Source organism: Orcinus orca, chromosome 20 (genome assembly GCF_937001465.1).
Source record: "Orcinus orca chromosome 20, mOrcOrc1.1, whole genome shotgun sequence".
In the NCBI taxonomy this organism is placed as follows: domain Eukaryota; kingdom Metazoa; phylum Chordata; class Mammalia; order Artiodactyla; family Delphinidae; genus Orcinus; species Orcinus orca.
Window position 1 is genome coordinate 3,406,958 of NC_064578.1, and position 24,832 is coordinate 3,431,789.

General features: G+C 45.8%; 1 protein-coding gene across 2 annotated transcripts; it reads left to right on the forward strand.

Moving 5' to 3' along the window:
• Positions 1 to 1,725: 1,725 nt before the first annotated feature.
• Positions 1,726 to 23,483, forward strand: GINS2 (GINS complex subunit 2). Of its 2 annotated transcripts, XM_049704095.1 has the most exons (6): positions 1,726 to 1,801; positions 1,838 to 1,967; positions 2,197 to 2,311; positions 19,488 to 19,587; positions 22,440 to 22,566; positions 22,781 to 23,483. In XM_049704095.1, the coding sequence occupies exons 2-6, from the start codon at positions 1,878 to 1,880 to the stop codon at positions 22,904 to 22,906; spliced, it is 558 nt and encodes a 185-aa protein (XP_049560052.1). In that variant the 5' UTR covers positions 1,726 to 1,801; positions 1,838 to 1,877; the 3' UTR covers positions 22,907 to 23,483. The 2 variants fall into 2 exon arrangements, with proteins under 2 accessions (XP_049560052.1, XP_004280193.1); XM_004280145.4 differs by lacking the exon at positions 1,726 to 1,801 and having other exon boundaries at positions 1,810 to 1,967.
• Positions 23,484 to 24,832: the final 1,349 nt, after the last annotated feature.

The following is a 24,832-nucleotide window of genomic DNA, read 5'->3' on the forward strand; positions in this document are numbered from 1 at the left end:
GCAAGGTAAGCAGCGGCACTGTCCCCACCTTACCCACAAGGACACCAAGGTACCGGGCTCTGCTGGCTCTCCTGCCCATTCTGCTGAGGCCTCTCTGAACCTCGGCTTTCCAGCCAGCTTTTTTCCTTTGCTCTTTTACAAAAAGTTTTGCGAAAATCAGCGAGGGAAGCCTCACCCAATTTGAAACGCAGATATTTGCCGGTCAGGAAAACATTCCCCCATCAGTCAAAACCCAGACAAGCTGGCACACACTCTCTGCAGACTGAGGGAGCTTCTATTTTAGGAGGGGCCAGGTGGCCTACAGCTTCCCCTCCCCCGCAACCCCCCTGGGTACTCCTCTTCCTACCTGGCTTGCAGATGAAGAGACTGAAGTTCAGAGTGGTCACGTGCTCTCACACAGCATCCCGAAGGATCTTTTATTTTCTTTGAAAGTATTTGTCTTCGTAAATGACACAATGAAGGAAATCTCCAGGCCTGCAATGACAGCTTCCAATGCAGATAAACAACAGACAACTTTCCAGGCCATGCGAGTGAGCAGAACTGAAGTATGACCTTATTTCATCTTCCCGACAACCTGACATGGGGCAGGTTTCAGGGTGGTTAGAGAGGAAAGTGTGCTGTTTTCTGGGGTGAGGCAGCTTTCCTGCTGGGATCTAGAACCCTGAAATCCTCCTGTCACATATGTTTTTTCTTAGAGCCTAATGATCATGGTGTTGAACTCAACTCCCCCCGCCCCCCGCCCCTTCCTGACCCCCCACCCCCACCCCACCCCAGTTTTCTTCTAGCTGCTTCACCTCCTGGGAAGTTTTCCTGGCCTATTATCACCCCATCAAAATCCCTGATTAAAATCAACACTGTGTCCTCACCCAGACCCCTGAATCACAAGTCTGCAGGTGTGTGCATGTGAACATTCGGAATCTCCCAGGGGATGCTGACAGGCGGGTCTTAGAACCCCTGTTGTAAAGGTTACCATGAGCCCGCGGTATAGAGGGCACCCGGAATGGCCAACAGATGAGCTCATCAATACGTTATTTGCCCCAGTCGGGCAAAGTTGACCCTTCACAAGTCTCACCTGGGGAGTTTGCCAAAGTGCAAATTGTGAGCCTCTCCCCCGTGGTTTCCGAATTGGAATATGTGGGTGCAGTGGAGGAATCTGCGTGGTTTTTTTCTTTTGGCCGCACCGCGCTGCTTGTGGGATCTTAGTTCCCCAACCAGGGATCAACCCGGGCCCAAAGCGCGGAGTCCTAACCACTGGACCGCCAGGGAATTCCCAGGAATCTTCATTTTTATAGATATTAACCCCGTGTACAGGGAAGACAGAAGATTGTGAAGTTAAAGGAAACAACGCCTTCGCTCGCTCCGCTGCGGCCCGAGGCCGCGTCTGTGTAGCCAGGTCACGCCGTAACCAATTACATGCATATACTCCTGGCCCCGAAGCCCACCCGCAGTTTGACTCGCGGTGTTGGCGGGCGGGCGCCCGGGGCAGGTGAAGGGACGCCGAAGGCTGTACTAGGTGCAGGTGGGCCGGCGGCGCCAGGCGCGCTGGCCCACGGGAGGGGCGGGCCGGGACACGGGAGGGGGCGGGGCCTGCCCACGAGAGGGGCGGGGTCCACTCGCAGCCTCGTTCAGGCTCGCCAGTCCGCGGGCTCGTAGCATCCGCGGTCCCCGCCTTCCGCCGCCCCGTGGAGAACGCCGCGTTTCTATAGGCCGGCCGAGGCTTTTTCCGGCCAGAGGCTAGGCATTGCTCGGTGGCGGGAAAGCGGCGGCTGTAGCGCGTCTTCCCGGACGCTGAGGGGCCGGAGGCGGCGGCGGCGGCGGCGGCGGCGGCGGCGGCGGCGGCGGCGGCGGCGAGTCCCGGGCTGGCCGCGGGCCCCACCATGGACGCGGCCGAGGTGGAGTTCCTTGCCGAGAAGGAGCTGGTCACCATCATCCCGAACTTCAGTCTGGACAAGATCTACCTCATCGGGGTGAGACCCGCCGGGCCTCCGGCTCTCCCTGGTTGGTTCCCGCTTCCGGGAGGGGGGCTGGGCGGCGGGTCCAGCGCCCACAGGTGTCGTCTGGCGGCGTTCGGGACCCAGCGCAGATGAGCGGTGGGGCGCAGTGTGGCCGAGAGCGCGCTCGGGCTTCAAGCCCGTGGACAGCAGAGGTCCAGCGATGCAGTTTTGAGGGACGGTGTGTGTGTGTGTTTGCTTGCAGGGCGACCTGGGGCCTTTCAACCCCGGCTTACCAGTGCAGGTGCCTCTGTGGCTGGCGATCAACCTGAAACAGAGACAGAAGTGTCGGCTGCTCCCCCCCGAGTGGATGGACGTGGGTGAGCACGTGGAGGGGGAGCGGGGTGTGGTGGGGGGGCGGGCCGTGGGGGCTGGGGTCGCCCTCCCGCGGGTGGAGGCAAGCGGTCCTTCCAGGGACGCGGCGTCGCTCATCAGGTGAAATCAATGAATGCTTCCCAGCCTCAGCTGCGCGAGGCCGCGGACCACTGTTAGTAATGGTCGTTTGGGGTATGTGTACAAATTCTACTTAAGGTTTTGATTTTAAGATATTTCCACAAACTTTTTAATTTTAATTCTAGTTTTATATTGCAGTATAGTCGATCGACAGTGTTGTGGTAGTTTCAGGTGTTCAGCAAAGTGATTCAGGTACATATACATGTGTCTACTCTTTTTCAAATTCTTTTCCCACTTTGGTTATTACAGAATAGTGAGCAGAGTTCCCTGTGCTGTACAGTAGGTCCTTATTGATTATCTTTTTTTCCCTCCCCCCCAATTATCTGTTTTAAATATCATAGTATGTATATGTCAACCCCAAACTACCAGTTTCTCCCTCCCCTCCACCTTTTCCCTTTGGTCACCGTAAGTTTGTTTTCTAAGTCTGTGAGTCTGTTTACGTTTTGTAAATAAGTTCATTTGTATCATTTTTTTAAGATTCCGCATAAAAATGTTATCATATATTTGTCTTTCTCTGTCTGACTTATCTCACTTAGTATGATAATCTCCAGGTCCATCCATGTTGCTCCAAGTGGCATTCTTTCTTTCTTTTTTTAATGGCTGAGTAATATTCCATTGTATATATGTACCACATCTTCTTTATCCATTCCTCTGTCGATGGACATTTAGCTGACTTCCATGTCTGGGCTATTGTAAACAGGGCTGCAGTGAACATTGGGGTGCATGGATCTTTTCGAATTAAGTTTTGTCCTGGTAGATGCCCGGGAGTGGAATTGGCTGGATCATGTGGAAATGCTATTTTTAGTTTTCTGAGGAACCTCCACACTGTTCTCCATGGTGGCTGTATCAATTTACATTCCCACCAGCAGTGCAAGAGGGTTCCCTTTTCTCCACACCCTCTCCAGTATTTATTGTTTGTAGGTTTTTTGATGGTGGCCATTCTGACTGGTGTGAGGTAATATCTCATTGTAGTTTTGATTTGCATTTCTCTAATGATTAGAGATGTTGAGCATCTTCTCATGTGCCTGTGGACGTGTGTATGTTTTCTTTGGAAAAAAAGGCTATTTAGGTCTCCTGTCTGTCTTTTGATGGGGTTTTTTTTTTTTTTTTTTTTTTTTTGATATTGAGCTGCATGAGATCTTTCTAAATTTGGGAGATTAATTTTTTGTTGGTCACATCATTTGCAAATATTTCCTCCCATTCTGTGGGTTGTTTTTTCGTTTTGTATATGGTTTTCTTTGCTGTGCAAAAGCTTTCGAGTTTAAAGAGGTCCTGTTTATTTTTATTTTTGTTTTTAAGTTTTATTTTATATTGGAGTATAGTTGATTAACAATGTTGTGTTTGGGACTTTGCTGGTGGCACAGTGGTTAAGAATCCACCTGCCAGTGCAGGGGACACGGGTTCGAGCCCTGGTCTGGGAAGATCCCACATGCCGCGGAGCACCTAAGCCTGTGTGCCACAACTACTGAGCCTGCATTCTAGAGCCCGTAAGCCACAACTACTGAGCCTGTGTGCCACAACTACTGAAGCCCACGCGCCTAGAGCCTGTGCTCTGCAACAAGAGAAACCACTGCAATGAGAAGCCGGTGCTCAGTAACAAAGACCCAATGCAGCCAAATAAATAAATAAACAAAACAATGTTGTGTTAATTCCAGGTGTACAGAAAAGTGATTCAGTTATACGTATACATGTATCTATCCTTTTTCAAATTCTTTTCCCATTTAGATTACTAGGATATTGAGCAGAGTTCCATGTGCTATACAGTAGGTGCTTGTTGGGTATCTATTTTAGATATGGTAGTGTGTATATGTCAATTCCAAACTCCAAATTTATCCCTTTAGTAACCAAAAGTTTGGTTACTATTCTATTTCTCCCCTTTAGTAACCAAAAGTTTGTTTTCTAAGTCTGTGAGTCTGTTTCTGTTTTGTAAATAAGTTCATTTCCCTCTTTTTTTAGATTCTTCATATAAGTGATATCATATGATATTTGTCTTTCTCTGTCTGGCTTACTTTGCTTAGTATGTTAATCACCAGGTTCATCCATGTTGCTACAAATGGCATTATTTCATTCTTCTTTTATTTTTTAATTTTTTTAATTGAAGCATAGGTGATTTTTTTAACATCTTTATTGGAGTAGAATTGTTTTACAATGGTGTGTTAGTTTCTGCTGTATAACAAAGAGAATCAGCAATACATATACATATATCCCCCTATCTCCTCCCTGTTGCATCTCCCTCCCACCCTCCCTATCCCACCCCTCTAGGTGGTCACAAAGCACCGAGCTGATCTCCCTGTGCTAGCATGGGTGATTTACAATGTTGTGCTAATCTCTGCTGTACAGCAAAGTGACTCACATATGTACACATATATACATTCCTTTTTTTCCTAAAGAGTGGTACATTAGATCATTTATTTGTGGCAAGACAGATATTTCCATAGTGCATTTTTTCCCATGATAGAAGCTTTAAATATTCCCTTATTTTCCTTAGAAATTGGATTTTTGCTGGAAATGGACTAGATTTTTCAAGATTTTAAAAAAAATTTTTATTTTTATTGAAGTATATTTGATTTAGTGTTGTGTCACTGCTGTACAGCAAAGTGACTCATTTATACACGTACACTCATTTTTTATATTCTTTTCAATTATGCTTTATCCCAGGATATTGAGTATAGTTCACTGTGCTGTATAGTAGGACCTTGCTGTTTATCCATTCTCTGTATAATAGTTTACATCTGCTAACCTCAAACTCCGATTTGATCCCTCTCCCCCACCGCCCTCCCCCTTGGCAACCACAAGTATGAGCTCTTATGTCTGTGAGTCTGTTTCTGTTTTGTAGGTAGGTTCATTTGTGCCGTATTTTAGATTCCACATATAACTCATATCATATGGTATTTGTATTTCCCTTTCTGGCCTATTTCATTTAGTATGATAATCTCCAGGTCTATCTGTGTTGCTGCAAATGGCATTACTTCATTCTTCTTAATGGCTGAGTAATACTCCATTGTGTATATGTACCACATCATCTTTATGCATTCATATGTTGATGGACATTTGGGTGGCTGACATGTCTGGGCTAATTGTAAGCAGCACTGCAGTGAACATTGGGGTGCATGTATCCTTTCAAACCATGGTTTTCTCCAGATATATGACCAGAAGTGGGATTGCTGGGTCATATGGTAGTTCTATTTTTAGTTTTTTAAGGAACGTCCATACTGTTCTCCGTAGTGGCTGCACCAATTTACATTCCCACCAACAGTGTAGGAGGGTTCCCTTTTCTCCACACCCTCTCCAGTATTTATGGTCTGTAGAGTTTTTGATGATGGCCGTTCTGAGTGGTATGAGGTGATATCTCATTGTAGTTTCAATTTGCATCTCTCTAAGAATTAGCGATGTTGAGCATGTTTTCATGTGCCTGTGGACGTCTATATGTCTTCTTTGGAGGAAAGTGTATTTAGGTCTTCGTCCATTTTTTTATTGGGTTGTTTGATTTTTCGATATTGAGCTGCACGACCTGTTTGTAAATTTTGGAGATTAATCTTTTGTTGGTCACATCGTTTGCAAATACTTTCTCCCATTCTTTGGGTTGTCTTGTCATTTTGCTTATGGTTTCCTTTGCTTGTAGAAGCTTTTGAGTTCAGTGAGATACCATTTGTTTTTTTGTTTTTGTTTTAATTTTTAAAAATTTATTATTTTTTATTTATTTGTTTTGGCTGTGCCAGGTCTTTGTTGTGGCATGCAGGCTTCTAAGTTTTGACATGTGGGCTTCTTAGTTGTGGCCTGCAGGCTTCTTAGTTTTGGTATGCATGCAGGATCTAGTTCCCTGTTCAGGGATCAAACCAGGGTGCCCTGCATTGGGAGCTCAGAGTCTTTCCCACTGGATCACCAGGTAAGTCCCTTTTTGTTTTTTATTTTTAATTTTTATTTTATATTGGAGTATAGTTGATTAACAATGTTGTGTTATTTTCAGGTGTACAATGAAGTGATTTAGTTATACATGTATGAACTCTTTCAAATTCTTTTTTCATTTAGGTTATTAGAGAATGTTAATCAGAGTTCCCTGTGCTGTACAGTAGGTCCTTGTTGGTTATGTATTTTAAATATAGTAGTGTGTACAGTAAGTGCCTACATATGAACCTTCAAGTTGCGAACTTTCAAAGATGGGAACGTGCGTTCACATGTCCAGTCACGTCTGTTAGTTCACGTGTCTGTCGTACATTGCCATGTGCGTGCATCCTCTACAAGTGGTTGTGCTTTGGTGTACTTTACTATATAGAGTACACTAGTACAGTATCTTTATTTCAAGCCCAGGATGTCCGGAAGCAGGCATAAAAGCAGCGGTGATGTAGCTGGTACTGCTAAGAAGCGCCAAGCAATAATAGTGGAAACAAAAGTGAAAATAATTGAGAGAGTGGAGTGAGGCAAAAAGATGGCAGATGCCGCTCGTTCTCATAACAAGAATCGTTAACCACCAGCACGATCCTAAAGAAGAAGGACAAGATCATGGAACGTGTGAAGGCTGCTGTGCCGATGATGTTGACAGTGATATCAAAGAAGCGTGGAAAAGTGATGGAGGAGATGCAGAAACTTCTCAATAGGTGGATGACGGATCAGCATCAGCGTCGAGTCCCACTCAGCTTAATGCTGATTCAAGAGAAAGCCAAAAGCCTTGAAGAAGAAACACGGCAAAGAATCAGAGGGCACATCTTCTAATGCCAGCCACGGCTGGTTTCATGGGTTCAAGGCTGGAGCCAACTTCACAAGGTAAAAGTAAGTGGTGAGGCAGCGAGTGCAGATACGATAGCTGCCCGGGAATTTCCTGAAACGCTTTGAGAAATTATTGATGAAGGCGCGAATTTTCCCGAGCAGGTGTTTAATGTGGATGAGACAGGACTGTACTGGAAGAGGATGCCGGACTGAAGTTACATCAGCAAGGAGGGAAAGTTGATGCCAGGCTATAGAGCAGCAAAGGACAGGCTGACTCTGTTGTTTGGTGGCAATGCTTCTGGTGCTATGAAGCTGAAGCCTGTTAGTTTATCATTCAGAGAACCCAAGAGCCCTTAAAAACGTAGCCAAGGGCTCTCTTCCTGTTGTGTGGAAGAGTAACCCCAAAGCCTGGGTTATACAGGCCATTTTCCAGGATTGGCTTTTCCACCACTTTATCCCAGAGGTAGAGAAACATTGCTTGGAGAAGGACATCCCGTTCAACATTCTTTTGCTGCTCAACAGTGATCCGGGCTACCCCCCATTCATGAATGACTTTCATCCCAACGTCAAAGTAGTGCATCTGCCACTGAATACCATGTTGTTCATCCAACATATGGACCAGGGAGTTGTAGTGACTTTCAAGAAATATTATTTACGTCACACTTTCGTCAGGCAGTAAAGGCAAGTGACCAAGCAGGAACAACTTTGTGACAGTTTTGGAAGGACTGTAACATCTACACAGCCGTAAAAAAGATTGACTTTTCTTGGCATGACGTTATGGCCGTCACCATGAATGGGGTTTGGAAGAACCTTTGCCCACAGTTTGTTCACGATTTTCTTGGTTTTGAGAAGGTGGATGAGGAGTCCAAAGAAGTCTTCAGCAACGTAGTGACCCTCAGCGAGAAGCTGGCGCTAGATCTGCAAGAGGACAGCTTCATTGAACTCGTTGCTATGCAAAACGAGGGGCTTACTAACGAAGACCTGAAGGAATTGGAGGCCCAGAGAAAGGACAAAGACAGACAAGAGGAAGAAGTAACTGAAGAATCGAAGAGATTCACAACACAGGAAATTGCAAGGGGATTTTCTTTATTTGAGGGGGCACTGTTGGTTTTTGAGGCACAGGACCCTAACACAGAACGGTACACGAAGGTTGCAGCAGCCGATCAGAATGCAGTCCAGCGCTACCGTGTCGTCTGTGAGGAGATAAGAAGAGCCACTACCAAGACATCACTGGATCGTTTTTTCAAGAGGGTAGATAGAATCGATCCAGCAAAGAACCAGAACCTGTGCCGTGAACGTCAGGCGTGAGTGACATTGCAGCTTGCCCTCCATCTCCTGTTGCTGACGGTCCTTCAGCTCTACCATGTCCCACCTCCCCTCCCTCCTCCAGTCAGTAACTCTTCTTGCCTGTTCACTCGATGCCAGCTCTATGCCAGCTGTTGTACTACTGTACTTTTCAGGGTACTGTAAGATTTTAAATGTTTATTTTTTGTGTTTGTTTTTATGTATTATTTGTGTGAAAAGTATTATAAACCAATTACAGTACAGTACTATATAGCCTATTGTGCTAGTTGGGTACCTACGCTAACTTTGTTGGACTTGTGAACAAATGGGGCTACGAATGCCCTCGCGGAATGGAACTCGTTTGTATGTGGGAAACTTACTGTATATGTCAATCCCACACTCCCCGATTTATCCTTCCCCTACATCTTTTTCCTTTGGCAACCGTAAGTTTGTTTTCTAAGTCTCTGAGTCCGTTTCTGTTTTGTAAATAAGTCCATTTGTATATTTTGTTTTAGATTCCGCATAGAAGCCGTATCATATGATACTTGCCTTTCTCTGTGTGGCTTACTTTACTTAGTATGATAATCTCCAGGTTTGTCTGTGTTGCTGCAAATGGCATTATATCATTCCTTTTAATGGCTGAGTAATACCCCTTTGTATATATGTACCACATCTTCTTTATCCATTCCTCTGTCAAAGGACATTTAGCTTGCTTCCATGTCCTGGCTATTGTAAGCAGCGCTGCAATGAACATTGGGGTGCATGTATCCTTTCGAATCATGTTTTTTCCCCATATACATGCCCAGAAGTGGGATTCCTGGGTCATATGGTAGCTCTATTTTTAGTTTTTTTAAGGAACCTCCATACTGTTTTCCATAGTGGCTGTACCAGTTTACATTCCCAACAACAGTGTAGGAGGGTTCCCTTTTCTCCACACCCTCTCCAGTATTTATTGTTTTTAGACTCTTTGGTGATGGCCATTGTGACCAGTGTGAGGTGATATCTCATTATAGTTTTGTTTTTGTTTTTGTTTTTTGCGGTACGCGGGCCTCTCACTGTTGTGGCCTCTCCCGTTGCGGAGCACAGCCTCCGGACGCGCAGGCTCAGTGGCCATGGCTCACGGGCCTAGCCGCTCCGCGGCATGTGGGATCTTCCCGGACCGGGACACGAACCCATGTCCCCTGCATCGTCAGGCGGACTCTCAACCACTGCACCACCAGGGAAGCCTTCATTGTAGTTTTGATTTGCATTTCTCTAATAATTAGCGACGTTGAGCATCTTCTCATGTGCCTGGGGCCGTCTGTATGTTTTTTTTTTTTTTTTTGGCGGTATGCGGGCCTCTCACTGTTGTGGCCTCTCCCGTTGCGGAGCACAGGCTCCGGACGCGCAGGCTCAGCGGCCATGGCTCACGGGCCCAGCCTCTCCGCGGCACGTGGGATCTTCCCAGACCGGGGCACGAACCCATGTCCCCTGCATCGGCAGGCGGATTCTTAACCACTGCGTCACCAGGGAAGCCCTAGGACCTTGTTTTTTATCTGTTCTAAGTATGATAGTTTACATCTACCAACCCCAAACTCCCAGTCCATAGCTCTCTCCCTTCACCCGTCCTGTTTGGCAGCCACCAATCTGATCCCTGTGTCTGTGAGTCTGTTTCTGTTTTGTAGATAGGTTCATTTGTGCCATATTTTAGATTCCACGTGTAAGTGATATCACATGGTATTTGTCTTTCTCTTTCTGACTTCACGTAGTATGATACTCTCTAGTTGCATCCATGTTGCTGCAAATGGCATTATTTCGTTCTCTTTTATGGCCAAGTAGTATTTGATTGTATATACGTACCACATCTTCTTTATGAAGATGGACATTTAGGTTTCTTCCATGTCTCAGCTATTGTAAGCAGTGCTACCGTGACCACAGTGGTGCGTGTATCTTTTTCAGTTATAGTTTTGTCCGGGTATATGCCCAGGAGTTGGATTGTTGGGTCATATGGTAGCTCTAGTTTTAGTTTCTGAGGAACCTCCATACTGTGCTCCACAGTGGCTGCACCAACTTACATTCCCACCAACAGTGTAGGAGGGTTCCCTTTTCTCCACACCCTCTCCAGCATTTATTGTTTGTGGGCTTTTTGATCATGGCCGTTCTGACTGGTGTGAGGTGATATTATAGTTCTGATTTGCATTTCTTTAATAATTAGCGATGTTGAGCATCTTCTCATGTGCCTGTGGATGTCTGTATGTTTTTTTTGGAGAAAAGGCTATTTAGGTCTCCTGTCCATTTTTTGATAGGGTTGTTTGCTTTTTTGATATTGAGTTGCATGAGCTCTTTGTAAATTTTGGAGATTGATTTCATGTCGGTCACATCCTTTGCCAGTATTTTCTCCCATTCTGTAGGTTGTCGTTTCCTTTGCTGTGAAAAGCTTTTGAGTTTAATGAGGTCCCATTTATTTTTGTTTTGGTTTTAATTTTTATTTTATACTGGGGTTTCGTTGATTAATAATGTTGTGTTAGTTTCAGGTATACAGTATAGTGATTCAGTTTTACATATACACGTATCTACTCTTTTTCAAATTCTTTTCACATTTCGGTTATTACAGGATAGTGAGCAGAGTTCCCTGTTTTATACAGTAGGTCCTTGTTGGTTATTTATTTGAAATGTAGTGTGTGTATGTCAGTCCCATACTCCCAATTTATCTTTCCCTTCCACTTTTCTCCTTTGGTAACTGTACGTTTATTTTCTAAGTCTGTGAGCCTGTTTCTATTTTGTAAATAAGTCAGTTTGCATATTTTGTTTTAGATTCTGCATATAAGCTGTATTGTATGATATTTGTCTTTCTCTGTCTGGTTTACTTCACTTAGTATGATAATCTCCAGGTCTGTCTGTGTTGCTGCAAATGGCATTACGTCATTCCTTTTGATGGCTGAGTAATACTCCAGTGTATATATGTACTGCATCTTCTTTATCCATTCATCTGTTGGTGAACATTTAGGTTGCTTCCCTGTCTTGGCTATTGTAAGCAGCACTTCAATGAACGTTGGGGTGCATGTATCCTTTCGAACCGTGGTTTTCTCCAGATATATGACCAGGAGTGGGATTGCTGCATCTTATGGTAGCTCTATTTTTAGTTTTTTAAAGAATGTCCATAGTGTTTTCCATAGTTACTGCACCAATTTACATTCCCACCAACAGTGTAGGAGGGTTCCCTTCTCTCCACACCCTCTCCAGTATTTATTGTTTGTATACGTTTTGATGTTAGCCATTCTGACTGGTATAAGGTGGTATCTCATTGTAGTTTTGATTTGCATTTCTCTTATAATTAGCGATGTCCAGCAACTTTTCATGTGCCTCTTGGCCCTCTGTATGTCTTCTTTGGAGAAAAGTCTATTTAGGTCTTCCCCTATTTTTATATCGGGTTGTTTGGGTTTTTTTTGATATTGAGCTGCATGAGCTGTCTGTAAATTTTGGAGATTAAGCTTTTGTCGGTCACAACGTTTGCAAGTATTTTCTCTCATTCTGTGGGTTGTTTTGTTGTTTTGTTTATGGTTTTGTTTGCTTGCAAGAGCTTTTGAGTTTAATGAGGTCTCATTTGTTTATTTTTGTTTTTATTTCCATTATTTGAGGAGACAGATCAAAAAGATCTCGCTGTGATTTATGTCAGAGTGTTCTGCCTATGTTTCCCTCTAAGAGTTTTTCGTCTCCCAGCCTTACACTTAGGTCTTTAATTCTGTTTGAGTTTATCTTTGTGTATGCTGTTAGTGTTTTAGTTTCAGTCTTTTGCATGTAGCTGTCCTGTACACACTGGTACACTGTGCACCAGTGTAGCACCCTTTATTTAAGAGACTGTCTTTTCTGCATTGTGTAGGCTTGCCTCCTTAGTCGTAGATTAATTGGCCATAAGTTTGTGTGTTTGTTTCTGAGCTTTCTTTGATCTATATGTTTTGTGTTTGATCTATATTTTTTGTGTTTGCCTGTAGCATACTTTTTTGATTACTGTAGCTTTTTTGTAGTATAGTCTGAAGTCAGGGAGCCTGATTGCTCAAGTTTCATTTTCTCTTGTCAGGATTCCTTTGGCTCTTCCGCATCTTTTTTGTTTCCATACGCATTTTAAAATGTTCTAGTTCTGTGAAAAATGCCACTGTTCATTTGATAGGGATCGCACTGATTCTGTAGAATGACTTGGGTAGTATAGTGATTTTGACAACATTGATCTTCCAGTTGAAGAACATGGTATATCTTTGCATCTGTTTGTATCATCTTGGATTTCTTTCATTAGTGTGTTAAAGTTTTCAGAGTACAGGTCTTTTGTCTCCTTAGGTAGGTTTATTCCTGGGAATTTTATTCTTTTTGATGTGCTGGTAAATGGGATTGTTTCTTTAATTTCTGTTTCTGATCTTTCGTTGCTAGTGTATAGAAGCAACAGATTTCTGTGTATGTATTTTGTATCCTGCCACTTTGCTAAATTCATTGATCAACTCTTGCAGTTTTCTGGTAGCATCTTTAGGATTTTCTTTGTATAGTATCCTGTCATCTTCAAACAGTGACAGTTTTACTTCTTTTCCAATTTGGATTCCTTTTATTTCTTTTTCTTCTCTGATTGCCATGACTAGGACTTCCAAACTATGTTGAATAAAAGTGGAGAGGGTGGACATCCTTATCTTGTTTTTTTTTGTTGTTGTTGTTTTTGTTTTTGAAGATGTTGGGGGTAGGAGTTTATTAATTTACTTATTTATTTTTGCTGTGTTGGGTCTTCGTTTCTGGGCAAGGGCTTTCTCTAGTTGTGGCAAGCGGGGGCCACTCTTCATCGCGGTGCGCGGGCCTCTCACTATCGTGGCCTCTCTTGTTACGGAGCACAGGCTCCAGACGCGCAGGCTCAGTAGTTGTGGCTCACGGGCCTAGTTGCTCCGCAGCATGTGGGATCTTCCCAGACCAGGGCTCGAACCCGTGTCCCCTGCATTAGCAGGCAGATTCTCAACCACTGCGCCACCAGGGAAGCCCCTTATCTTGTTCTTGATCTCATAGGAAATGCTTTCAGGTTTTCACCGTTGAGTATGATGTTAGCTGTAGGTTTGTCATATATGGCTTTTATTATGTTGAGGTAGGTTCCCTCTATGCCCACTTTCTGGAGAGTTTTTATTATAAATTGGTGTTGAATTTTGTCAAAAGCCCTTTTTGCATCTATTGAGATGATCATATGGTTTTGTTTGTTTTTGTTTTATTTATTCATTTGTGGCTTTCTTGGTTCTTTGTTGCTGCGCGTGGGCTTTCTCTAGTTGCGGCAAGCAGGGGCTACTCTTCGTTGTGGTGCGCAGGCTTCTCATTGTGGTGGCTTCTCTTGTTGCAAAGCACAGGCTCTAGGCACGTGGGCTTTAGTAGTTGTGGCTCGTGGGCTCTAGAGCACAGGCTCAGTAGTTGTGGCGTGCAGGCTTAGTTGCTCCACGGCATGTGGGGTCTTCCCAGAACAGGGCTCGAACCCGTGTCCCCTGCATTGGCAGGCGGATTCTTAACCACTGCGCCACCAGGAAAGTCTGATCATATGGTTTTTATTCTTCAGTTTGTTAATGTGGTGTATCACACTGATTGATTTGCAGATATTGAAAAATCCTTCCAACTTTGGGATAATCCCACTTGATCGTGGTGTATGATCCTTTTAGAGTATTGTTCAATTCAGTTTGCCAGTATTTTGCTGAGGATTTTTGCATCTGTTCATCAGTGATATTAGCCTGTAATTTTCTTTTTTTTATGGTATCGTCTGGTTTTGATATTAAAGTGATGGTGGCCTTATAGAATGAGTTTGGGTGTGTTCTTTCCTTTGCAATTTTTGGGAATAGTTTCAGAAGGTTAGGTGTTAAACTCTTCTCTGAATGTTTGATAGAATTTAGCTGTGAAGCCATCAGGTCCTGGAATTTGGTTTGTTGGGAGTTTTTTAATCACAGTTTCCTCTTTAGTACTTGTGATTTGTCTGTTCATGTTTTCTGTTTCTTCCTGGTTCAGTCTTGGAGGGTTGTACCTTTCTAAGCATTTGTCCGTTTCTTTTAGGTTGTCCATTTTACTGGCATAGAGTTGTTTGGCTCTTATGGTCCTTTGTATTTCTGTTGTAACTTCTCCTGTTTCATGTGTAATTTTATTTATTTTAGCCCCCTCCCTTTTTTTCTTGATGTGTCTGGCTAAAGATTTATCAATTTTGTTTATCCTTTCAAAAAACCAGCTTTTAGTTTTATTGATATTTTCTATTTTTTCTTTGTCTCTATTTCATTTATTTCTGCTCTGATATTTATTATTTCAGTGTACTATCTTTGGGTTTTGTTTTTTTCTTCTTTCTCTAGTTGCTTTAGGTCTAAGGTTAGGTTGTTTATTTGAGATTTTTCTTGTTTTCTGAGGTAGGATTGTATTGCTATACACTTCCCTCTTAGAACTGCTTTTTCTGTATCCTATACATTTTGGATGGTCATGATTTTGTTTTCATTTGTCTCTAGGTATTTTTTAATTTCCTCTATGGTTTCATCAGTGATCCATTGGTTGTTTCGTAACATATTGTTTAGCCTCCACGTATTTATGTTTTTACAGTTTTTTTCTTCTAGCTGATTCTAATCTCATAGTGTTGTGGTCGGAGAAGATGCCTGATATGATTTCAGTTTTCTTAAATTTACTGAGCCTTGCTTTGTAGCCTAGCATGTGATCAATCCTGGAGAATGTTCCACGTGCACTGGAAAAGAATGTGTATTCTGTGGCTTTTGCGTGGAATGCTCTGTAAATATCAATTAAGTCCATCTGGTCTAATTTGTCATTTAAGGCTCGTGTTTCCTTATTGATCTTCTGTCTGGATGATCTGTCTGTGATGAAAGTGGGGTGTTAAATCCCCCTACTATTATTGTGTTACTGTCAATTTCTCCCTTTATGGATGTTAGTATCTGCTTTATACATTGAGGTGCTCCTATGTTGGGTGCATATACATTTACAATTGTTATGTCTTCTTCTTTCATTGATCCTTTGATCATTATGTAGTGTCCTTCTTTGTCTCTTGTAACAGTGTTTATTTTAAAGTCTAGGGACATCCTTGGTGCAGCGGTTAAGAATCCACCTGCCAGTGCAGGGGACACGGGTTTGAGCCCTGATCCGGGAAGATCCCACATGCCACAGAGCAACTAAGCCCGTGCGCCACAACTACTGAGCCTGCGCTCTAGAACCTGCAAGCCATGACTACTGAGCCCGTGTGCCACCACTACTGAAGCCCGCATGCCTAGAGCCCGCGCTCCACAACAAGAGAAGCCACTGCAGTGAGAAGACCGTGCAGCACAATGAAGAGCAGCTCCCGCTCGCTGCAACTAGAGAAAGCCTGCGTGCAGCAACGAAGACCCAATGCAGCCAAAGATAAATAAATAAAAGTAAATATATCAAAAAAAATTTTTTTTAAAACCCATAGACCAGCATGAGGAGCAGAGTCGTTACCTTACATTAGAGAGAATGCATGACAATAAGGCATCGTCCATCCAAGGCAATATTGTTTTTGGCCACCTAAGTGGATGAGGTTGTGACACAGGGTGCAGACATAGATGAACCTTTATTTTTTATTTATATTTTTGGCTGCGTTGGGTGTTCATTGCTGCACGCGTGGGCTTTCTCTAGTTATGGTGAGCGGGGGCTACTCTTTGTTGTGGTGCGTGGGCTTCTCATTGCAGTGGCTTCTCTTCTTGCAGAGCACGGGCTCTAGGCACGACGGCCTCACAGGCCTCTAGAGCGGAGGCTCAGTAGTTGTGGCGCACGGGCTTAGTTGCTCCGTGGCATGTGGGATCTTCCCAGACCAGGGCTCAAACCCGTGTCTCCTGCATTGGCAGGCAGATTCTTAACCACTGTGCCACCAGGGAAGTCCCGATGAACCTGTAAAATGTTACATTAAGTGGGAGAAGAACCAGACACAAAGACCAACTATTGTATTCTTCTATTAATATGAATTGTTCAGAGCAGGCAGATCCACAGACAAAGAAGATTAGTGGTTGCCTAAGGATGAGGGTTTGAGCAGGTGATGGAACCATTATGGGGTTCCTTTTGGGGTGATGAAAGTGTTCTGAAGTTGATTGAAGTGATGGGTGCACAACTCTGTGAATATACTAAAAAACCATTGAATGGTGAATGGTATGGTATGTCGATTATGCCTCAGTAAAGCTGTTGGAAAAAAACCGAGAAGGAAATACCGCATCAAAGAGGCACATGGTCTTCTTCCTGAACCGTTGCAGTCTTTTTCTCACCTTGGAGCTATGAATGGCTCATTACTAGTAAAGAATGAATGTCACATTTATTTGGGGTCGGGGTTGGGGGGCATATGAAATTTGAAAAGCCTCTGAGAGATTTTGATTATCCCCTTCCCTTCGGAAATCACCCGGGGGTACCTACCTCCTAGAAGCTAGGACACTTGGAGCCAGGTGCACTCAAATACAGTTTAAGAAAGATTGCTCGCGCGTTTTGTCTTTACTTCCTGTCCCAAAGGGGTGTGTGAATCTGGTGGTCCTGAAACATGACAGGAAACTCCAGTCCCTTCTGCTCTGAAGGGCGTTTTTTTAAGCAGGGACCTCCCCACCCGCCCACCAGGCCCTGGTTCTGTTGGCGCTGCATCCCTTTCTGTCAATTTTGGCCTATTCTAACCCAGGTGTTAGAGGGCAAGAGCCTGTGTCGTGGGAGGGCCAGAGTCAGAGAGAAGGTGCGGAGACAGTCTGCCTGAGGCCCCTCATACGCCTGGGCAGTCGTGCGGTGACCAGGAGTGGAAATCACTAGTCATCCCGTGGGTCCTGCCCAGGAGCCAGCTGCTGCTCCTGCCCCTGTAGATTGGTTCCACCTGTTCTTGGACGGCATGGGAATGGAATCGTCTGGCATGTCAGTTTTCCTCTGACTTCTCTTATTCATCACAGTGTCTCTGAGATTCGCCCTTGTTGTTGCACGTGTCATTGCGTCATGCTGTTATCACTGTTACCGCTGAGTAGTGTTTCCTCTGTTGCGTGAGGATTCCGCAGCTTGATCCCCCATCCTTCTGTTGGTGCATATTTGGGTCATTTCCCATTTTACGCTACTGTGAAGAAGGCTGCTTTGAGCAGTCGTGTCTAAGTCTTTTTGCGGTTATGTATTTTTATTTCTCTTGGGTAAATAAACACCTAGAGTCGTGGAACTGGCAGCTCGTAGGGCAGACTGTGCTTCGCTCTGTTAGAAGCTGCCCAGGAGCCCTGCAGAGTGGTTGAGCCACCCCTGTAACCCCAGCAGAAACGTACGAGCTCCTGTTGTTGCACTCCGGGCCGTCACTGGGTATGGTCGGTCTTTTTGATTCGTTGCAGGGTTTGAACAGAGGTGTTTCATACTCTGATTTAGATGTGGAAAAGAAAGAGACTCAGTCTGTAGTGTGGAGATGAGTGTGGGGAGGGGGCGGTAGGGGGTTAGCCCGGCAAGAGCTCAGGGTGGCTTGCCCAGTGAGTTGATGGAAGCAGGCAGATGTGGTTGGCATCTAGGCGTATTTTGAAGAAAAGGGTCAGCAGGATTTGCTGAAGGACAGACCATGGGATGAGAGAGAGGAGGTAAGGGTGCCCACTGGGGTTGCTGGTGGGGCTGCCCTTTCCTGAGACATTGCAGGGACAGTGTGGACCAGGGTGGGAGCCGGGAGAGGGTTTGAACATGCGACACTGGAGGTGCCTGTTAGACATCCGAGTGGCAATTTTGTGGGCAGTGGGGCACCTGAGTCAGGAGGTCAGGGGAGGGGCTGAGCTGGGATTCTAGGTGTGGAAGGTGTCATGAGAGCATAGGTGGCGTTTAAATGAAGTGGGATGAGAACACGTGGGATATGGGTGTAGGCAGTGGAGAAGGGGTGAGGGAAGGAGCTCTGTCCTCCAGTGTGTTGAGGTCAGGAAGGCCTGGAGGAGTCGGGGAGATGAGAGGAGAACTTGGGGAGAGTGGTATCCCAGAAGCCAAGTGATAAACACACCCAAGGACTGGCCCTTGTCAGACGTGACGAGGCCTGAAATGTGGCCATTGGGTTTGGCCGAGCAGAGGTGGTGGCCTCGGTGAGCCGTGTCAGAGGGTGGGATAGTCGCCCACCCGAACAGTTAGTGCCGATGTCAGGGAACTCTTGAAGTTTTGTTGTGAAGGGCATGAGAAATGGGTTGGTAGCTGGAGAAGGATTTGGTGTCAGGGGAGGGTTTTCTTTTTAAGCTGGAAGATGTTGCATCGAGTTTGATGGACGGCTCCGATAGCGAGGGCAAGAGGGATCACTCAGGAGTGGGGACAGGTGCCGGAGCGGTGTTCTGTGCAGGTGAGAGAAGGTCCAGCGCGCCCCTTAGAAGGATGCGGTGGCGGTAGTGTGCGGAGCCCCGCAAGGTGTTGGGGAGAAAGCATGGAGAGGGCGGGCAGGATGGAAAGTGAGAGGGTGTCTGGAGCAGGGGAGTGTAAGGATTGCAGGGTAGCACCGAGGGCACCTGGAGATGCGTGGCCAGTCATTTCACACGAGGCCCCACTGCAGAGTTCTGTCTCTGTGTCCCTTCGCCATAGCGTGCAGTGGCGGGTTCAGGACTCGGGTTTTCTCAGGCCAGGGGGAAGGACAGAAGGGGAGAGGGGTGAGGCATATGGAGATTGTTCCTGTGGATGGAATTGGACTCAGCAGTTTGATTCCAGACGTGGGGTGTTCAGCTCTGTATTAGTTGTAAGTTGTCTTGCTGTCTGCTGAACAGGGTTTAATATAAAAGTAAATTTCTCCGGTCACTGGTTACTGTCATCACTGCTTGCATCAAAGGTAGAATACTTCACTCTTTACCTAAGAAAAGAACTTCAGACTCTGACATACTGTTTTCAGTCATATATTCTGCAGGCCCAGCAATAACCCAAATCTACCACCTTCTCTAAGAGAAGTGCTTGAGGAGATCGGCCCAGTGATGTCTAGTTACTGATATGTTATTTCAAAAAGTGGGTTTTTTAAATGTACTTTTTAGTTGATTGACTAGGTAATATAGGTACTTGGTAAATTTGGACGGTTTTAAAACTATATTTTGCTCGTGGTCATGGTAAAACGTACACACTTCTAAATTTCAGAGAAGTTGGAGGAGATTCGGGATCATGAACGCAAGGAAGAAACTTTTACCCCTATGCCCAGCCTTCACTACATGGAGCTCACCAAACTCCTGTTAAATCAGTAAGTACCTCTCACTTCTTCGAACCCACATGCACGATGGAACCCCCAGTTCCCAGCCCACCTCCTTTCGTGTTCCACGCTCATTACCGAGGGAAGTGGTAGCTTTGGCCCCCAGGTCCTCAGTCAGTAGTCTGGGAGTCGTTTGTGGGCACGCACACACTGGCCGGGCTCTGTCTCTCCCTGTTTCTCTTTTTTTCCCTTTCTCCACCCTTCCCTCTCCTGGTGGATCCCGTGGTTCTTTCCATTCTGCGTCCTACCCGTCACTTGATATTGGACTCTAGTATCAGCCCATCATCTCCAGCAGCAGCCTTTTTCTTAACTGCAAATGTTTCGTTAGTCGAGCTGCACCCCTTTTCTCCTTTGGGCCTGTGCATCTGCGTTCTTGTATCTCTTGCACAGGAAAGGGCCAGGGGTCGCATTTTCCTTCGACCCTGGGCTAGAAGGCAGGTCCACTGGGGCAAAACTGTTTCCCCTCATCCAGTTCAGGCTCCCCATGGGCTTCTAATTCATTCTCCGCCTTGCAGCCAGAGCGGCCTTGCAAAGATACAGCTGCCACGTGAGTCCCCTGCTCCTCGGAGCCTCTCTAGGGTCTGAAGTCCTGATCGTGGTATTCGAAGCACCGCATAGCCTGGTTCCCTTCTCCCGTCTCGCGCCACTCTCTGCAGTCCTTCCCTCCGATTCTCTAGGGTGCAGGCTCACGTTGGCCTCCTTCACTTCTTCACACATGCCCAGGTCCTCAGAGCGCACAGGCACGTGTGTGTGTGTGTGTGTGTGTGTGTGTGTGTGTGTGTGTGTGTGTGTGTGTGTGTGTGTGTGTGTGTGTGTGTGTGTGTGTGTGTGTTTGTGTGTGTGTGTGTGTGTGTGTGTGTGTACCGTCCTTCTGCCCCATGAGTCCACCCGTTCCCTGCTCCCTCCTCGGGTTTAGCATAGCAGGTCCTCCCTCCCAGGTTACGTGTACCAGTCCTCCTGGCAGCTCTGCACCCCTCTATAGCATTTGTCAGGTGTAATGCTCTAACTGCTGTGCCTGAGCTGTTCCCCACCCCTGCCCCCAGGTCTCATGGGCAGGGACTGTCTCGCCTGCCCCTGCACAGTGCCTGGTACTCACATGTTTGTGGAATGTCGGGGGCAGGCAGGTGTGGCTACTTAGAATGTAATTTGCACAATGTCAAGCTTTTGAAGCCCTGAGCACCTTTTCACTGATGGATTCAAGAGCAGAAGCAGAACCAAAGTTGGAAGCTCCCTACTGCCTCCCGAAGAGCAGCAGGGGCCGGGGGCCCACCTGTGGAATTCAGGTGAAAATGTGCACAACATGGACTTGTCCTTGAGTTGACATGTGGCTGCAGTTGTGTAGTTCACAACATTCTCAGCATTCAACATGCTAAGCATCCCACCAGGTAGTGGAGATGGTCATGTAGGCTTGAGTTCCAGTTTCGTGGGGAGGAGATGCGACCCTGTTGACAGATGTAGTATAACCCTGCAGTGTGTGCTAATGCTGTTCAGAGTATGTTGGGGTGCAACCCTCATGCCTGGTGCTGCCAGAGAAGGGATCCCTGGCTTGGAGGCTGCGGGGAAATTTACTAGGGGAGAGGGCAGTGTAGGTAGAAGGACAGAAGGTGAAAGGGCCTGGATTTGTGGAGCAGGGCTGTTGGGACCGGCGTGGACTGAGTGAGGGCAGGGCGGTGGACGCGGCGTCCCCAGGAGAGTGTTCAGGCAGGTGGGCGTTATCCGGAGGATATGAGAGGGCTGCTTTTGTAGGGGAGTGTGACTTCAGAAGGGAGAATATGGGAGCAGAGGGGAGGCCGGTTCATCTTCAGTTTTTGAAGTTCAATGAGTTACGTACGCAGTGCCTATCGAAACCCTTGTTTTATAATTCCTTAGAGCCATGCATTCAGTGAAGGGACCTCGGTTCTGCAGTGCAGTTCACGAGGAGCTGGGGTCCTTTGTTCTTTAACCTGCTGTTCAGAGCATAAGATCCAAATGTTTGGGTCTTAAATAAAATCTACTGTATCAATTGTATGCTACTGATTCTCTATCTACTCATCTTGAGCTATTTTAGCCTGTGGAGACAGCCTTGCCAGCTTACCCTAGGACGCCTGGTGATCCGTGATGTTGGCTTTTGCTTTTGTCTTCTAGTTTGTCTCTTCCTTCAAAGGTTAGTTTAGTTTACAAATGTGTCACACAGGAAGGCTCTCAGTGCGGCCCCGCTGGCTCCAGTCAGACTGTTACCCAGAATTTGCTGTGTATAGGTGTGCTGTTTATGCTCATTTGCGATTTGTTCTGTGACTTCTGCAAATGTATCTTTGTTTTCTCTGTAGAGTGGGACAGTCCTATCCTTCAGGGATTTTGTGAGGATAGAAATGCCTGGCACAGAGCCTTCGTCTTCTTTGCCTAGTGGGTTCTAGCCCTTGGATAACAGATGGGGTATTAGCATTAGAGGTCATGACTGCTGAGCCAGCCTTTGAAAGAAATTCATTCTCGATGGAAATTCTATAGTATAGAACACTCAGTTATCCTGAGTCAGGGGAGGACCGACTCAGAGCTGCTTCTCCAAGATCTCATTTTTTTTGGTGAATAACAGAAGTCCTTGTACCACAGCTTGCCCAGGGACAGGTAACATGAGCACAGATAACTCGGTGAGGATCACGGCTGAATTTTCTTGGCACCAAGCTTAACCGCTAGAAATCCTTACATTTTAAAAAACTGAAAAAGCGAAACCAATTTTGAGTCTAGAACAGCTTGTGCATTTTTGCCTAAATCCAAGCAGCATTTACACAAGCCACTTCTACCTGGAAGTTGCCTTAGTTCGCTGAGTGCTTCCTTATACGATTTATTTCACCTTTTGCTTCCTTTAGTGCTTCAGACAACATCCCGAAAGCAGATGAGATCCGGACCCTGATCAAGGACGTGTGGGACACTCGCATAGCCAAGCTCCGGGTGTCTGCTGACAGCTTCGTGAGACAGCAGGAGGCACACGCCAAGGTGGGCATGCGGTGGGCCGCCCACGGAGGCCGGATGCTCTGTGGGACAGCCCGCGGCATCTTGTCTGCTTAGGGCGTCGCGGGAAGGGATAACTAGCCATGCGGGGCTTTCAGAAAATTATTACTCATTGGTTCCTTATTTTTTATCCAGTAGATTTAACCTTTCGTGAAATCAAAGACTCAACCAACCCGGTCTGTTTGCCCTTGTGTTTTAGCTGGATAACTTGACCTTGATGGAGATCAACACCAGTGGGGCTTTCCTCACACAAGCGCTCAATCACATGTACAAACTCCGCACGAACCTGCAACCTTCTGACAGCTCCCAGTCTCAGGACTTGTAGGCAGAGACTGGTTTGTAGAGGCCCGTGTCTGCCAGCAGGAGGCTCACCGGGTGGCCTGAGCGCTCGGGACGTGACAGAGGTACTCACATTTCCAGAGTTCTAGAACTATTTCTGAATGTATGCAAAAAACTGCAGTGAATCAAGGGATGGGTTCATAACCTTGTTGGCAAGCAACAGGCTTGTGCTTAGTCCTCGAGACATTCTGTAATTCCATGTCTGTATCTGGGAGCCAGCTGTCCTTTCATGGGGAAACAAGAAAAGCATTGGCAGAACGAATGATTTCGCTAGCAGAGCTCTGGGTCTCCTGCACGGGACTGTTGTGTGCAGGTGAGTGTTCGGTGCCGTCCAGTGTTGCTTTTAAGACGGAGATGTAGCAGGATGGTAAGATGGAGATGTAGCAGGATGGTAACGTGGCCTCGGCCATTCTTCTCCCTTCTTGACCCTCATCTCTGGGGCTAAATTTAGTCTGCTACAGAGGCTCTTCACACGGAGGAGGACAGCAGATGAGTGGCGAGTGACAGCAACCCATATTTATCATCTAAGCCCTGATACACAATAAAGATGGAATCAACCCACATCTCTGTTGGGTTTTTTTCCTGCATAACTGCCACGCAAGGGAGCAGGCCAAGTGGCTAGAATGATCTGATGGACCAAACTTGAGAGGTTTAGCAGGCAACTGTCAACTTCCGACCGACACTCTGGGTATGTCTTGTTCTCTTGGCTGTTTCTGGGTAAGGCCCTAAGGGTTGCTTATCAGCAAGAGGAAAGTCAGGACAAAATCAATTCCATGTTATCGAGTGTATGAGTGAAGCTGAAGACATGACCCCAGGGGGAAAAGTGGGGCCTGTTACATGGTTCTTGATGAACTGAGGGGAAGACAGTTCTAGGCAGCAATGGCTCAGGTAACGGTATTGGTTTTTTTCCCTAGGAGGAAAAGTTTAAGCGCTAGCATTGCTCAGTCCCTTACAGAAAAGTACATTACCGCAGGAGGCGGCGGGGGGGAGATCGTCTCGTCATGTAATGAGTAGGTTCGGTAACCAGCTGGTTTCCAATGCTAGCGCCGTCAGTCAAAAGCAGTCACATGCCATCTCAAGGGTTATGAGGGGTACGTGTGCGTGATCAACTGGGCCTAAAGAATATCTGCTGGTGTTTTTACCCTTCAGTGTTTAAAATACAAACTTACTTCAGGTTGCTCAAGCAGCTATTGTTTAAGCACCGAAGGGCTGCACATGGAGGGATGAGGACCCAGAAGACCTGGTCTCCATCACTTAAGAGATGACAGGACTTGTCTTTTCATCTCTCTCTTATGCAGAATCCTTCAGAGTTAATCTGGGGAATGTTCTAGAATGAAACCACATGTTACTGTGGCAGTTTAGGAGTCCTGTGTATCTCAGATTTCACCCCGAATCCCCTTCTCTTAAAACCTGGCCGAGGCACAGTCGAATGTGTCTTCACACTTTACCTTAAAGCTGTGTAATTGTTGAGCTCTTATTTTTATTTTTTGGCCTTATTACAACATAGAAAAGATTTTTCTCTTAAGATGATTTAGGAAGATTTTATTTTTTGGATGTTGTCAGAAATTACAGCAATATATTCATAAATACCTAATTACTACATTCAACAAATAATATTACAATACAGTTAATTCAAACAAGTACACTTAGAACAGGTTTAATTTCACAGCATCTAAACTGCCCCCCAGAGTGACCGAGGCACTGTTCCTCCTCCTTCCATGTACTGGTTGACTGTTCTAGCAGTTAAGCATAGGTACATACAGAGTAACACGACTGATTGATTAGCATGGTCTTCCTCGGGTCAAGGTAGAGTTAAGGAGTTAAGGTTAAGCGCTGGATCAGAAGGTTGGGGACAGGCTACTGCAAGTAGTAAAGTCGATAGTGTGGTTACTTGGAAGAGGACAGGGCTGCT

Excerpts from the sequence above, each read along its gene's own strand:
- GINS2 (XM_049704095.1), top strand. The coding sequence starts at position 1,878 with ATGGACGCGGCCGAGGTGGAGTTCCTTGCCGAGAAGGAGCTGGTCACC. Across the intron at positions 2,312-19,487 it reads CCCCGAGTGGATGGACGTGG|AGAAGTTGGAGGAGATTCGG; the intron begins GTGAGCACGTGG and ends TCTAAATTTCAG. Across the intron at positions 19,588-22,439 it reads ACCAAACTCCTGTTAAATCA|TGCTTCAGACAACATCCCGA; the intron begins GTAAGTACCTCT and ends TGCTTCCTTTAG.